The sequence below is a fragment of the Dermacentor albipictus genome, unplaced genomic scaffold (genome assembly GCF_038994185.2).
Source record: "Dermacentor albipictus isolate Rhodes 1998 colony unplaced genomic scaffold, USDA_Dalb.pri_finalv2 scaffold_70, whole genome shotgun sequence".
In the NCBI taxonomy this organism is placed as follows: Eukaryota; Metazoa; Arthropoda; class Arachnida; order Ixodida; family Ixodidae; genus Dermacentor; species Dermacentor albipictus.
In genome coordinates this window covers 377965-395019 of record NW_027225624.1, presented here as the reverse complement: position 1 = coordinate 395019, position 17055 = coordinate 377965, and the positions used below count along the sequence as shown (strand labels likewise).

The following is a 17055-nucleotide window of genomic DNA, read 5'->3' as shown; positions in this document are numbered from 1 at the left end:
TAACAGCGTAGTGACCACCGATCCTTCGCAACAATGCGTGGCGGCAGCACGTGCGGCAGCATTCTCGCCGAATCGGGTTACGTTGACAGGAACGCTTGAGTGGCCGGTGTACATACGGAGGAAGCACCGTGGTTGAGAGAGGCGCAATGCAGGTTGTGCCATTCGACATCACACCGGCCCACGCCCCACCCTATGCCGTTTATGCTGTACCCATTCTCCCTGGTGGCGTGCCTTCAAAACGGAAGGCCATGCATGGCCTTCTTCGTGGCTCCTGAAGTCTGCCCGTGGGGGTCGCGCTTACGTGCTTTGTTACTTAACGCGTGCGTCTTCTTTTTACCATCACCGGGTTCGAAGCATTAGCTGCAACAGTACAGACATTTAAAAACATTTAGTTATATCTGAAAGCAGTTTCAACAGGCCGGGTCAGAAAATCCTAAATGCTCTGAAATGTGGTCGTTATAACCGATGGATCGTTATAAGCGGGCTCGACTGTATGTGTGCAACGTAGGCTGTTTGCTCGAGGCAAAGTTTGAAAAATGCATGATACAGTCACTAAAAGTGCAACTGAAGCTAGAGTGACTAGAGGATAAAGTGACTCTGGCCCAACTTATTCACTGTCAACATTGATGTTGGAAGATGCAAACAACTGTCGCTGCAGCAATGTGAGAGTGCCACTTGAGGGTAAAGATTTTAATATTTGATACGCAACGTGGGGTTGTGTCAGCACAATGTAAAGGAATATGCCAACATTCGTAAAAATGCGTAAACTTTACTAAAAATTTGGAAAGTTTGGAAGGTATGCCGCTACAATAATAAAGAAAAGTTCATCATTTGTACAGACGTCGCGTTCGTGAACCTCGTCGACGATGACGTGCGACACTCCTTGAAGTTTGACGTTCTGCTGTAGGTGCCGCAGGAGGCGCCGTAGAGAAAAGTACGCCTCCACGGCTCGTCAGCAGCTGCTTCTTTAGGCGGACTTGGTAGTCGACGATGTTGCTCAGCTGCAGGAATGAAAATTACCAGGCCGTCATCTGTAGCATCTCGTGCAATACACTGCCTATGGCATTTCAATGTTAAAGGGATACTAAGGAGAAAATTAGGTTCAGCAGTAGTTGCAGCTATGCTTCCGCAATACCAAAAATTATGCGAAATACCTTGCTAACCTTCACAGCTTGGTATGTGATGCACAAAAAATGAATAGATCAATCTACCTTCTGCTGCAGAGTTAAAGAAAATATGAGTCTTCAAAGAATGCTTTATCGGTCAATAATGTTTTATCGTTTCAAGATAGTGAACTGCACGCAAGTACACAACAGCCAGTATCAAATTGCAACATTAGTCACGGCCATGAAACTACTACCGGCGCTTGAGTGCGCGGCCGGCCGTGAAGCTGAGCCGCAGTGAAAAGTATAATTTGTGCACGACCAGCACTTAGCTTGCAATCTGTACACACGATGGAGAGCTGCCAATAATTTGCTGCCAGCCACTTCACCAGCCACTGGCGAATTGTCATCGCAACCATACTGCCTAGGCCACTGGTCCTAACAAGTGCTTCTTGCATGGCAGCCTGCAGCCATAGTGGCAATTCGCTACGTGGCTGCAGCTTTGTTCACAGCTGAAATGGTTGCACCACAACACATGTGCATCGCGCGAACTTAAGTGTTGATTTGATGTGTGGTCGCTTCCACAGTGTCGCCTAGATGCCATGGTGCTTTAAGAGGAAGCTTTAGCTCGGGCCCAACTCCGACGCGGCCTATTCAAATACATGTAAAACCCAATAACAATTTTTTGAGGTAAGCCCTGGACCGATTTTAATAAAATTTGTTCCATTTGAAAGAGGAAGTTAAACTCTAGTGACTGTTGGCACTGCGATTTCTATTTAGGGCCTAAATTTGCTTAATATAATTTTCAAAAATTCAAAATTCGAAAGTTCAAAAAAAAATAGAAGTACGAAGTTCACAAGTTAATAGCTCTGCATCACGAACAGATATCACGATTCTGTAAAAAGCATCCATTAGATCATTCAAGGCGGACAACATCAATATGTCAATTTATATATGACGTGAATTTGTTACGTTCTGTACAAGGGTTCTGCAAAAGCTGTATTTACACATCACTAAACATTTTGAGATTCATGCGTAACATATCAATTGTGTCCGCTTTAGATGTACTATTATACGAGATTCACAGAATGTTGTACGGATGTTACGGATGTTGAGAACTTAACCCTTTGAAGGTTTTCGCCGTACATGTACGTCGGCGGTTTTCTGTCCCGCAAGGTCTTCGCCGTACGGGTACGGTTTCGACCCTCCGTTTGAAATTTCGCGCCATAATGACGATGCACGCTCACTGGGAGGTGCTGCCACCTCTTAGGGCTTACAAGAAGCGTTTGAAATTCGTGCTACCTTCTTGGGGAGATAAACATAACTGACTTCTAGCTTCAGCGCGTCATCGCGCAGACTGCGGCAACACCCCTTTTGCGGTTTCGGTTTCGCCGCGTGATCGCAACGGAGGCGCGCGAAACGTAATTTTTCTCTTTGTCGGCACTCTCTTGCAGATGCTGTGGAAGTTGATTTCTATCTTCATTGGCGCTGCTCTTAGCTTGTTTATAACGCCGCTCGCGAGGTATTCTCGCTTTCAGCGGCAACGCGGTTTCGGTTCCGCTGCAACGGAGGTCGCGAAACGTGATTTTTATCTTTGTCGGCACGCTATCGCAGGGGCGGCGGAAGTTGATTTCTATGTTGATTGGCACTGCTCTTAGCTCGTTTATCACCGCCGCTCATGAGGTATTCTCGCTCTCTGCGGCTGTTCGGGGACTCGTGTTTCAAGGATACCACACTCTGAAATACTATTGAACATTTTGCAGTTCTGAGTGATGCCGACACCAAAATACTGTTCCTAATTTTTTTTTACTATTTATTCCCGACTTTATACATCTTGGACATTCAAGATCCGCAATAAAATAATTTGACCCCCTGGGAAAGTTTTCTTCAAAACAATTCGACCCTCAAAGGGTTAATAGTTCCATTTCCTAAAAATTTGCGATTTTTGCCAATCTTTAGCAAAATGTTAACATCCTAAATAAAAAATTCAAAACCAGCAGTCTTTTAAGTGCAACAAACCTCGTCAAGTCTGGTGCAGTGGTTGCCAAGGAAAACGAGTTCTCATTTTACATGTGCTTAGCTAGGAGAACTCGAGCTAACGCTTCCCCTTAATGTGGCTCTGCGCCTGCGTACACTGCGTCAGTAGTTCGCAAGGCAAATTTGCACGCCGTCTATTTTCAGAAACAGTAGAAACGCATTGTACCACGCCTTAAATGTAACTTGATCCAGTTTGTCCGTAACTGCTGTCATTTCTAGCAGTAGTGTTTCACTGACTGACGTCACCTTTTCCCTCTACCGCCCTTTCGCCACCTGCGTAGGCTGTGAGCGAAGAGCCGTAAGGTTGTTAGTCACTCGTTTCATCACTGCGTTGGTTTTATCTGAGTCTCTGCTTCCTCTCCCTACCTCCTCTCTACCATTCTCTCTACCTCCCCTCTGGACTGCTGCCCGTTTGTACAACAGTCCACACTACAGCGTCTGCAATGTTATTGTAGGGGGTCGTGGATAATCACAGCAGTCAAGGGCAACTGTAGCAACGCCTAGGGGGCTCCAGAGGGCATTATGGCAATGCGGTGGAAAGGTCCAAATTAGTTTCTCCCGTCGCCTTTCCTCTATGCCACGCTCCTGCCTAGAAGCACCTCCCGCCATGGCGTGTAAGACAGTGACAGCAGCAGCAGCAGCAGCAACGAAAAAGATGCAGGAAGAGGCAAATGCTTCAATACATTAACTAACCTCTCAAATCACCACCACAGAATCACGGTGGATGGTACTCATAACGCCCTCCCTGCCGGGTGAAATGTGGGTCAAGTGCTTTTTCAGCATTTTAGTTTTCCTAAACATGACCATGCTCTTTTGAATTCCGATTGAAGTGCAGCAGAACTTTGTCATAATAACAATGAAATCCCATGCAACATGGAAATACCTTCGTTACACAGTCAAAACTTCATATAATGAATTTCAATATAATGAGATTCTCAATATAATGAACACCTTTTCATAACTCTTTCTACACAAAAACCATGCATTTTGAATCTGTACATATCAAGGTGCGTTAATGCAGTTCATCTTTGTTACAAAGAACTTCAATTTAGTAGGCTCATTGATTCGGCTTCGGTTAATACTGACCGACGGCCCCGGTCAGTTCCCATGCGTTATTATGATCACAAACATTCGGTATTTCAATCGTAAAATTAAAAAAATTATGGGGTTTCACATTCCAAAACCTATTTCTGATTGCGAGGCACGCCGTAGTGGGGGACTCCGGAGATTTGGACCACCTGGGTTTCTTTAACGTGCACCTAAATCTAAGTACACGGGTGTTTTCGCATTTCGCCCCCCATCAAAACAATCCTCAAATTCACATTCGCCAGATATATCGAACTTGACCAGCCAGCAAGCATGCCTCTGCATAAGGGGCATGCTTAAGGCATAAGGACCCCTTTAGTGGCAGTGTCCGCCTCCGTGGAGTTTAGGGGACAGTGCATGTATGAACACACATCATATACGATTGAAACGCCTATTTTTAGCCCATCCCAGGAAAAGTTTCAATGTCTGATTACGGTAAGTGCCTAATTTTAATGTGCACTTTTTGCTTTCTAAGTAAACTAGGCTGAAAACTACTTTCGAGACGTTGACTTGCACTACAGCACAACAAGGTTCTAATGTGGGAAGCTGAAGTTGCCAACTGTGCAGTCAAGCTGATCTTAGGAAACCGGTCGCCCTTTATTATACTAAACAGGGTGCACATTATTTTCTACTTTGTTTAATATCCATGTTACTTTTACACTTTCGATACATAGAATGTGGGAGCACATTTGATTCAGGGGCGTTTTAGACTCGGGCAAATACTGCGAAATGAAGCAAAGCAGCATTTTGGCATTTTTTTTGTGCATCTTGTTTAATTTGACTAGCTGGATAATTCGATCATTTTCGTCGGTTCCGTCTGGGTCTAATTAAATGAAGCTGGCTGTATAACAAAATTCTCAATATAAAGATGTATACTTAACTTCTTCTCCATGGAACAACATGTGTTAAGAATCTCCGTATAACAATGTGTGCTTCTACTGCGATTTCAATATGTAAAAAAATTTTACTGCCACAGCTAAGGAATACTGAGACAATATAAATGCAAACTTCCGTGATCTGAAGTTTCAGGGAATGGTGGAAGCGAGACGCAAACGATGCATTCACTTTCCTCTGTTAGCGCTTTTCGTGATAGCATTGTCCCGCTGTGGGTAGCACTATCAGCCGCGAGATCAGAGTGGACGAAAAGCATGGCTGTCGTAACTTTGTACTGCTGATGCGATGATATCGTCAACATGGCATGAAAACATATCTTTCGACGCCGACTCTCCAATTCGGCAAAATGAATTTTTAAAATTCAAATTAGCTTTTTCCGACTGCCCGATAATTCCGACAATTTTGCCGCGCCTTTCACGCGAGAATCCATTGGCAACTGTACTTATTTGCAAGAAAGATGAAATTTCAATAAAACTAAGAAAATTGCCGATTTTAACATTTTCATTTCGTCATATGTACGTCAATTGTATAAGCTATAGGCACGTATTTGTCGCATGCTCATAGTGATAAGAGACATTGTAGACTTACATTGCCATGTCCCTACAGTAAAAGCTCATTAATTCGGAAATTCGGACGGCTCTATTCGTCACGGCCAAAGTGCATGTTAGTCTATGGGACCAAACCTTCGTGAATTTGTCAGAATTTGGACCCGCACCGCCTAATTCGGAAAAATGCTGATGGCTGCCAGTACACGAAAGTGAGGTGAAGCCGCGCTTGCACCACTGGATTGAAACCGAAACCTGAGAGGCATCAGAAGGGTGTAGGCTTGGGCCGGTTGGTAATACATAGTTACGCCGGAAGGACGATCGACAAAGACTGGACAGGACAAGCGCTTGTCCTGTCTAGTCCTTGTAGATCGTCCTTCACACGCTATGCTTCCGGTGTAACGGAGAGGTATCGCCATCGTCATCAATTAGTAGGGGGGATCGCAGCGTCACCGATCGTCAGTGTCTTCTTTCTTCGCTCCACTCGGCCTTCGATGCCATTTTCCCTTGTGTTCTCAAGTTGGCATGTCTTCTTGTGGAGTTTTCTTATTTCATTACGACCATGTTGTGCATGCCACCCCATCGTGCGCTAAAGTGATGGCAACACCGGCAAAGCGGCAGAAGTACGAAGCGAAGAACCTTGGCGGCTAAGGTGGAAATCTTGCCGGCTTTCAAGAATGGCAAATTGCGACACCACGTTATGAGCAAATACAACGTGAAGCAGAGCACATTGGGAACGTACATGAAAAATAAAGAGATTCTTGAAGCCTTCTTCATCCCCAGCTTGAAGAAGCTTTGCTCCAGTGAGTTACTGACTGCCGCAACGTGCATCTGCCATTGAGCGGACCTCTCATCGTGGCACAAGGTGAGAAGTACGCTGCGATGAGGAACGTTCAATCGTTCAGAGCTTCAGAAGGGTGGTTCGCGAGCTTTCGGGAGAGACACAAACTCGTCTTCAGAAGTGGGTGTGGCAAAAAGGCCAGGATTGGCAAAAGCGTCACCACCCAGTGCAAGAATGTCAAGCTGCTTGAGCACATCGTCGCATATGAACCAAGTGACGTGTTCAATGCCGACGAAACTGCTCTATTTTTCAGAGCTCTGCCCGACAAGACGGTGACTTTCTAAGGTCACTTGTGCATTGGTGGCAAGAAGGGCAAGCAAAGGATAACTGTGCTTTTCGCCGCCAATATGACTGGCACGGAACGCTTGCCACTTGTTGTCATCGGGAAGGCGCATAAGTCACGTTGTTTAAAAAAAACATCAAAAGCCTTCCTGTCGAGTACAGAGCGAACAGGAAGGCTTGGGTGACCTCGGACATTTTTCGAGGCTGGCTGGAGCTGTTACACCGAACCCTTCACGTCTAAGGACCGCAATATACGTGTGCTTGTTGACAACTGCAATGCACATAACTGTACAGTCGAACTGAAGAGCGTCGAGGTAGTTTTTTTGCCGCCGAGCACTACATGTGCCCTTCAGCCGATGGACCAGGGTATCATTCAGTACGTGAAGACGAAGTTCCGGAAGCACCTGCTACAGCGAATGATCTTATGCTCAGAAGTTGGAAAGCTGTACGAAGTGGACTTACTCGGCGCAGTGCATATTGTTGCCCACGCGTGGAAAAATACTCCTCCGCAAGTCATCGCCAACTGTTTTCGGCACAGCGGTTTTGCTAGGCCCGACCGTGCGGCGGTAGCCTACAAGGTGTCAGCCGAGTCCACCGATGATGACTGCGCGCCCTTCGACTCTGTCCTTCCCACAGATGTGACCCTTCAGGACTACATCGCGAATGACGATTGTGTCGCCACGACTGGTCTCCTGACCGATAAAGCGATTATTAATGATGTCATGGCGACCGGGAAGACCATGATTAAAACGAAGGGTCACGAGAGGAGGTGCAGCCCAGCCTCATCGCACCTCACAAGTCACGGAGGCGCTTTTTATATTGGAGGACATTTGCATGAGCCCTTCCGACAGTTTGTGGGCTGTTAGCCACATGGAAGAATTAAGAAAAATTGTGATGTCAGTTGGAATCTGCATGAAAAAGCAGACTATTGCAAAATACTTCAGTAAACAAAGGTATGCATCTCCAACTTGATATTAAAGTTTGTTTTCCTGTTCATTCGTTAATTCGGCATTAGGATAATTCGGACATTTTCCCCGGTCTCGTGATATCCAATTTAACGCGCTTTTACTGTAATTCGTATACGTATACATTGCGTATACATATACGTATACGCAATGCCTCATGACGTCGAGCGTACCGGAATCTTGGAAAAACGCTAACATAATCCTAATCCATAAGAAAGGGGACGCCAAAGACTTGAAAAATTATAGACCGATCAGCCTACTGTTTGTTGCCTACAAACTATTTACTAAGGTAGTCGCAAATAGAATCAGGAACACCTTAGACTTCTGTCAACCAAAGGACCAGGCAGGATTCCGTAAAGGTTACTCAACAATAGATCATATTCACACTATCAATCAGGTGATAGAGAAATGTGCGGAATATAACCAACCCCTATATATAGCTTTCATTGATTACGAGAAAGCGTTTGATTCTGACGAAACGTTAGCAGTCATGGAGGCATTACGGAACCAGGGTGTAGATGAGCCATATGTAAAAATACTGAAAGATATCTATAGCGGCTCCACAGCCACCATAGTCCTCCATAAGGAAAGCAACAAAATCCCAATAAAGAAAGGCGTCAGGCAGGGAGATACGATCTCTCCAATGCTATTCACAGCATGTTTACAGGAGGTATTCAGAGACCTGGATTGGGAAGAATTGGGGATAAAAGTTCATGGAGAATACCTTAGTAAGTTGCGATTCGCTGATGATATTGCCTTGCTTAGTAACTCAGGGGACCAATTGCAATGCATGCTCAATGACCTGGAGAGGCAAAGCAGAAGAGTGGGTCTAAAAATTAATCTGCAGAAAACTAAAGTAATGTTTAACAGTCTCGGAAGAGAACGGCAATTTACAATAGGTAGCGAGGCACTGGAAGTGGTAAGGGATATATAAATACATCAACTTAGGGCAGGTAGTGACGGCGGATCCGGATCATGAGACGGAAATAATCAGAAGAATAAGAATGGGCTGGGGGGCGTTTGGCAGGCATTCTCAGATCATGAACAGCAGGTTGCCATTATCCCTCAAGAGAAAAGTCTATAATAGCTGTGTCTTACCAGTACTCACCTACGGGGCAGAAACCTGGAGGCTTACGAAAAGGGTTCTACTCAAATTGAGGACGACGCAACGAGCTATGGAAAGAAGAATGATAGGTGTAACGTTAAGGGATAAGAAAAGAGCAGATTGGGTGAGGGAACAAACGCGAGTTAATGACATCTTAGTTGAAATCAAGAAAAAGAAATGGGCATGGGCAGGACATATAATGAGGAGGGAAGATAACCGATGGTCATTAAGGGTTACGGACTGGATTCCAAGGGAAGGGAAGCGTAGCAGGGGGCGGCAGAAAGTTAGGTGGGCGGATGAGATTAAGAAGTTTGCAGGGACAGCATGGCCACAATTAGTACATGACCGGGGTTGTTGGAGAAATATGGGAGAGGCCTTTGCCCTGCAGTGGGCGTAACCAGGCTGATGATGATGATGATGACACTGTAATTCATTACATCTTTACTTGTACCGAGAGAAATATGCGATCATAGGAGCTCTATTATAGGCTTCTCGTACATAAACAGTATGGCATCCATGTTCATTGCATGGAAGCTAGAGTGTACTGACATGACCATCATCAGCAGCCTATTTTATGTCCCCATATTCTATTGTAAAAACTCCACAATACACTTCTCACACGTGAAGGGCTGCATTTTGGATTCACTTTGTTATATAGAATAATTTGTTACAGGCACTTACCCATGGGGGGGGCTCGAGGGGGGGGCCTAGACCCCCCCCCTCATCGAAGTTAAGACGCATACACCCCCCCCCCCCTGCCCCCACTTCTCACATACATTCTTAAAGCGCCGCCAAATCAATGATGAGACTTGACAACTATTCGGCGGTAAAATGTGAAGGCCAGTTTCCTCATCAATTCGGTGCCCAGGTGAATAACTCGAGATGCATTCATTTGTCGCCGTCTCTTCAACAGTCACGCGCATCGCTGTTCCTTCTTAGTTCAACCTTCTTCGTTTAGACTGATCCAGGGACCAGGAAAGGTATTTATAGTTCGTGGTCAGCTGGTCTCTATGCACGTGGAACGAGTTGCAACCAGAGGAGATGCCAATTACGTTTAACTTTTTTTTTCGTTATTTCCTCGAGTTACGGCTCGCCGCGATGCTGAGAGATTCTCAGAACCATATACCCGTGATATGGTTTATATAAGGTGGAAAATAAAATAATGCAAGACAGCGTCCCTCATCAAACTCTGCAATCACCATTAAACCCTGAAGCAATAAGACTGTCACCCATTACCTCATCTGGTTTTCCCTAATTGTACAGCATTTTCGTGCAACATGGGCAACTCGAAACAATAGTAGCAAGGTGCTGACAAATTAAGCGATATACTAAGGGAGAGAGTCAAGGCAACAGCCAAACAGGAAAGAAAAGCGAAAATTACCAAATTTAACCGTTGCTTGTGAAAACGTTTCTGAAGCAATATTTTATTTAAAGAGGAAGCAGTCATAACGCCGTCGGAAGTGGAGAACAATTCCGTGTGTTGGTGATGCTTCTACAGTTACCATTCAAGCCGCCTACGGTAGCCGCTTCTCTGCTGTGCTTATGTAGGTGTTTGTAGGTTTTGCTTATGTAGTTTATTGGTGCAAGGACCAGAAGTGGCCAAAGAGTGCCAAGGCTATGATAATAGACTGCCATTGATAAATGAATAATGATCATTGAGATGTGCATGCAACTTGGCTGAACAGAAAGCTGAATAATATTAGTTGGAAAGTGCATAAATTAACTATACAATTACACATACATATGCTATGGAGAAACAATGTACTATGAAGAGCTGATGCACTAAAATATGCCAGTGCAGGTAGCACTGCCACACCAAGGCCCTTAAGCACAAGGGGCCAGAGGCATGTGCCATACAGGTCGCTACTGTTGCAGCATCAGCTTCTCGCGAGAGGGTGTGCTACGAATATCATGGGCTTTTATGACGCACAATAAATTGACATCTCGTAAAAAAGTTAAAACAGATTTATGATCAAAAATTGGTTCTGCTCTAAGAAACATTTCTGGATGAAGGGGAATGTCGAATCGATACGCTAGAAGAAAGTGCTTTTTTGGTTCAGCTTCTGCTTCCCGACACTCCACCAAGACGTTGAGAACTGTCAGCTTCTTACCACACCTACCACAGAGGGTAGGTTCACCACCAGTCAGCAGGCAAGAATGAGTACCATATGCGTGTCCTATTCTCAATCCACAGAAGTTGACATCAGTTTGTTATGCTTTTGACCAAAGTCCAATTTCGTACTTGCGACTTAATTAAATGAACTTTATTAGAGGTTTAACAGCCCCAGATGGATTGCCAGAAGTTTCTCAGCGTTCTGAGTAAGAAAAGCTTCAAGTCTGTCAGAGGGACAGCTATGGTAGTGTTACAGGCTCTCGTTGTTATGGATGTAGCAAGTTTGTCTGCAACCATATTGCCCACTATGCCTCTGTGGCCTGGCAACCAACATGCTACAATATGTTGGTTAGATGCATATATAGAACACACAGATGAGTAGAGGTCATTACCTACTGGATTTTTACTTTTCCCTAAAGTCGCCAAAGCTCTCACTACACTTAGTCCGTAAATACAACAGCTTCTTGTAGCTTTAATGCCTTGATATGCTTTACAGCCGAGAGTTATGCAAAAGCTTCTGCCATAAAAACACTCATTTCTGCATGGAGAATATTGCATTCCGAGAAGGATGGCCCGACTGCCACGTAGGATATACCATCAGGTGACTTCAATGCAGTAGTATAAAATTCTGGATAGGAGTACTTCAACTAGTGTTCCAGAAAGTGCGTATGGATGTGCATCGCTGGAGCATGCTTTGTAACTTCGACAAAGGACGTATCGTGTGCTATCAAGTCGCCACGGCCACAGTGGCAACAGCCTTGGTGGGGCCATCAGTGGATGCACATGTGGTGGGATGCTCATTTCCTGGCTCAGCTTCCTCACATGTAGTGAGAAAGGTTTTTCATTGAAGGTCGGTTTTGAAATAGTGCGGCAGACGTCAGATCATTAACGGTTTCATAACAAGGGTGCTCAGGATTAGATTGCACTTTTAGGAACTATGTGAAGCTTATATATGTTCTTTGCAGGTGGAGTGACCACTCATTCGATTGTACGTATAAACTCTGTATAGGACTTGTTCTAAAGGCGCCTGTGGCCAGGTGAATACCTAAATGGTGAAAGGGATCCAAAATCTTCAATGCATTGGGAGCGGCAGTTTGATACACTGCGGAACCATAGTCCAGACTTGACCCTATCAGGCTCCTGTAGAGGTTGATTAAGCAGCCCCTGTCACTGCCCCATGTCGTGTGTGCAAGAATTGTAAGAATGTTGATTGTTTTCAAACATTTAGCTTTCAGATGCTTTATACATGGAAAGAATATTTAAAGTCAAGTATGGACACCAAGAAACTTGTGCTGCATGTTCAAAGGTACGCGTTCACCATGTAGCGGGATACTGGGCTCTGGGACAAGGCTCCTCATCCTGCTAAAGAAGATGCACGAACTTTTTTTAGGTATTCAGCTTAAAGCCATTCTGATTTGCTCATGTCGAGACTTTGTTCAGCACAAACTGAATGTGTCATTCGCAGAGTGCGATGTTATACGATTTCAATCCAATCTGCACATCAACATATGCTGAATAAAATACCCTTTGTGGAAGAAACGAACACACAGAGTTCATTTTAACAATGAAAAGTGTACAGCTAAGTACGTGACCCTGCGGTACCCCAGTTCCTTGTGTAAATGACCTAGACAGAGCATTACCAATTCTACAGAATGTACAGTGCGAGAGATAGCTTACAGTTATGCTGAGCATGCTACCACGGATGCCCACTCCCAATAGACCTCTGATAATACCGTAGCACCATATGGTGTCACAGACCTTTTCCATATCTAGAAGAACTGATAGGAAGTATTGTTTATGGGCAAATGCATTTCGGATGTTATCCTCAATGCACACAAGATGGTTGGCTGTGGAGCTGCCTTCTCTAAAACCACAATGGTAGGAATCCAGTATGTTCTATGATTCTAAGAAATCCAAAGATGGCGATTTATCATTTTTTCGGCAAGCTAACGCAGGCAGATTGTAAGCACCATCAGTCAGTAGCTTGTTACCAAGGGTGTGTCTTTACCCTGTTTCAAGACTGCGACAATGATACCTTCTTTCCATAGAGCTGGGAGGTGTCTCGCTGCCCAAATGCTATTAAAAAGTGTAAGCAATGTAATTGACGTGTCCGTGTGCATGTTCTTGATCATGTCCTACATGATCCTGTCTGCTCCCGGCACAGAGCCTTTGCAGGCATCGAATGCTGCTCTAAACTCAGCAATGTTGAATGGACGGTGATATAAATTCTTTCCTATGCACTTGTGGTCCAGTCTCTTGCATGCTATTTCTTTGTGTTTAAAGCATGTCTGTGCATAGTGCACGGAGCTAGGTACATACTGAACATGTGTTCCACGAGTGTCTGCCTGATCTTCGAACCTGTTACATTGGTTATCTACACAGTGCAGCGGATGCAGTTCCTGCCCCATTCACCTTCTGAGTGCATTCTACAGTTTTGTTTCTCGTGTAAAAGAATTTATTCCCGACAGAAACCTCTACCAGCTTGCTCTTCTTAGCCTGCCTTTGCATGCATCTTCCCTGTGATTTTGACTGAATTCAACAACGTTTTGTGCAGTTGGGTATCCGCAGAGAATGACCCATGCTTTGCTTCTTCCGAGCTTGTCTGCAATCATTGTTCCACCAGGCAATTCGTTTTCCATAAGAACAACATTTTGTTCGAGGTATGAACTTTTCTGCTGCGTCAATGATTACAGCAGTAAAACATGATATGACATGATCTGTACTAAAATTATTTATAAAATCTCGTGATAAGTAGGCGGATTCTTTAAAACATTTCGAATGAGCCTCGGCTAGTTTCCAGTGAGGGACATGAGGAGGGGAGTCGTGTTGTGTTACTAGGTTTAGAGTTTCTGAGAAGTGGTCACTTCCAAATGGATTTTTAATTACATGCCATTCTAAATCAGGGAAAAGTGAGGCCGAACCATTCAACAGGTCTAATAATGAATATGAATTATGATGAGGATTATAATGCATTGGTTCCTTTTTATAAGACGCACGCACTATAGTTCACAAGGAAGCCTTCTAAAGGTTGTCCTGTGGCATCGCATCACCGGTGATCATGCATAGTTCTGGGAGCTGGTGGATGAGGCTGTAAAATCCCGTTTTACTGAAGTGATAGTCGGGTGCTACGTAAATGGAGCAAATGGTTATCAGCTTGTTGAACAATATTGCTCACACAGATACTGCCTCTAGGGGTGTCTGAAGGACAAACTGTTGGCAAGCAACAGACTTATTTACAGCTATAGCTGCTATGCCTCTGCACAAAGCAGAAGTGTTGACGTGGTCTTTACAGAAAATGGCACATTGCTTGAGAAAGTTCGTTTGTGTAGGCTTTAAGTCCGTTTCTCGTACACCACAGCACCTTCGGATTAAATTTATTTCGAAGTTCTCTGATGTCGTCAAGGTTATGAAGAAGTCCTCAGGCTTTTGATTGTAGTAGCTGTATCCACGTTGCGGACGATGTTTATACTGTGTGTCTAGTAAAAGAAGACTAACTTAAATTACAGAGCCTGTTTGTGGCCCTGTTACGTTAGCTTTTTCTTTTTTGGAGCGTTTGCAAGAGTCTCGCCGCTCCTTAGGCACTGGCGGCACCGCCTGGTTGGTTGTTAGGTCCATGGCCTCTGCCGCGGTGTTGGATACACGCTCTTGCAAGCGTGTGAAGTGAAGGCCTTGTCTATGGAGACAAGGCCTTTGATGCCACCAACCCGGATGTTGATGGCCCCTTCTGCTGGCGCGGCAGAGCAGCGCTAGCTGCAGCCGCCAAGGGGGCAGATGGCATCAAAGGCAGCGCACTGTGCGTGGCCCCGACAGTCACGGGAAGCCGCTGTGGCACTGCTTCCTGGCGCGCCACATTGGCAAAGCTTTTCTTGGGCAGGTATGACACCCGCCTTCGTGCCTCTTTAAATGAAATATTCTCTTTGACTTTGATAGTCACAATTTCCTTTTCGTTCTTCGATGGCGGGCCCAACCACGAATAGGCGGCGTGCTCCCCATCACAGTGGGCATAGTGTAGAGTACTTTCACAAGGTTCTGATGGATGCTCATGAGCACTGCATTTCGCACAAGCTTGGCGGCCTTAGCACTTCTGTGAACTGTGGCCAAATCGCTGGCATCTGAAACATTGCAGGGGACTTGAGACATATGGTCTGACCTGGATCTTCAGGCACCCTTTCTCAGGAAGCATACTTGGACCAAAGGTAAGAATCAGCTGCTTGGTCTTGATCCCTCTGCCATTGCACTTTAGCAGAATTCTCTTAACATAGATTAAGTTTTGCTCGTTCAAGCCTTCTAATAGTTCAGCTTCTGTGAGCTCCATCAGCTTATCATCGGAAACACCACCACAGGTCGTGTTGATCATGCGGTGGGGTCACAGTCACTGGGACCTCTTTGAATGATACTAGGTTATGCAGTTTCTCGGGTTCCTGTCTATAGCGGAGTTCTAAGAGCATATGGCTGCTAGCCATCCTTGATGCTTTATGGCTTCGTCCAAGTGCCTCAGTTAGTGATTACAAAACAACAGAAGGTGAGATTCTTTGCCGTTGTTTCTCCCGCTAAAACAAAAGATGCTCATTTAGGTTGGCTAATCACCAAAACACTTGCCACCGCGAAACGCAATTCCCCCTTCTCGTTCGAGGCTTCAATGCGGCTCATCCCGCTTGGGGCAACACGAAACCCTGCTCGAAACTCACCTTCATCACGGACCCACAATAGCCCTCTAAGATAGACAGCAGCGTCACTGCGGATACCTGTCCCGATCTGACACTCGTCACCGGGGAGCAAGTCACGGAGAGTGGGCAAACGCAGAGGGAACGCCTAGGAAGCGATCATTCAATACTCATAGCGATAATACATACCAACATTACTCGCCGTTAACACATTAGGAACTCACTGACTGAGACGATTTTCGCAAATGCAGGACGCCACGACACATCGACGATCTAAACCAATGAATTCGAGATCTCCAGGCATCGGTCGAGAAACATTCACAAACGCTTACATTATACACAGAATCCAGCTGCAGATCCTCATCTCCTTTATTTATCGGACGCTTGCCACAGCTTAGTCAAAGGCTGGTGAAAGCAAAAACAGGACCGGCAACTAAGGATCCGCATTATGAAACTCACTACTCAAGCAGAGGAGTACGCGACCGAACTCACTTGCCAGAACTGGCAGAAATTTTGCACTGCATCACAGGGAACGCAAAACACGGGAGAAACGCGGGTACTTCTCTGCCACCTTCTGGACCCCCAGCATCCTACAATGGAACCGCGAATCAACAGATGGACCAACCGATCACAATGCAGCAAATCAGAGAAGCCCTACACACCCTTACCAGAAACACGATACCCTGTGAAGACGACATGACGAACCGCGTTCTCAGAAACCAAGTTGGCCCGTCTATCGAGTCACTACTCGAGCTCTTCAACCACCACTGGGAACCAGGTATCCTACCGGCAAAGTGGAAACACACAGACATTATCTCATCCCAAAGCCAGGAAAAACCCCGAATCTAACGAACCTAAGGCCGTTTCCCTCATGTCGTGTCTCGGAAATTGATCCGCGCATGTAGTTCTGAAGAGATATCAACCGTACCTGGAAACTATCCACATGCTCCCGGACCCTATGTTCGGCTTCAAGAAGCACCTCTATACGCAGGATACTCTACTCCAATTGAAAAATGAAGCGGTTGACCACATCACCCCTCGCAGTGCGAGCACGGTCCTGGCCCTGGATCTCAACGGAGTGTCTGATAACGCAGCACACTACGCCATACTTGCAAACCACAGCCCACCAACTGCGGAGAAACACATACAACTACATTACTGCATTCCTCACGGACCGCACAGAAACCATCGGTATCGACAGCATTCGCACCCAAACACTATACACACCTAACAGAAGTACACCACACGATGCAGTGCTGCCGCCCATGTTCTTCAACATAGCAATGATGGGTCTCACAGTCGAACTCATTTTCATCCCAGGCATCCACCATGCTCTCTACGTCGACGACATCACTGTCTGGATTACTCTGGGGTACGTGGTAGGGCAACAGGATGCCCTACAGCAAGCCTTGGACACAGT

At 45.5% G+C, this 17055-nt stretch overlaps 1 protein-coding gene across 2 annotated transcripts in view; it reads right to left on the bottom strand.

The window, feature by feature from the left end:
• Window positions 1-768: 768 nt before the first annotated feature.
• The window catches only part of LOC139053101 (uncharacterized), a 73806-nt gene continuing 57519 nt past the window's right edge, over window positions 769-17055 (bottom strand). For both annotated transcript variants that reach the window (XM_070530258.1, XM_070530257.1), the window contains one exon: window positions 769-1001. In XM_070530258.1, the coding sequence (XP_070386359.1) occupies window positions 828-1001 (174 nt within the window). In that variant the 3' untranslated portion in view covers window positions 769-827. The remainder of the gene's footprint in view (window positions 1002-17055) is intronic.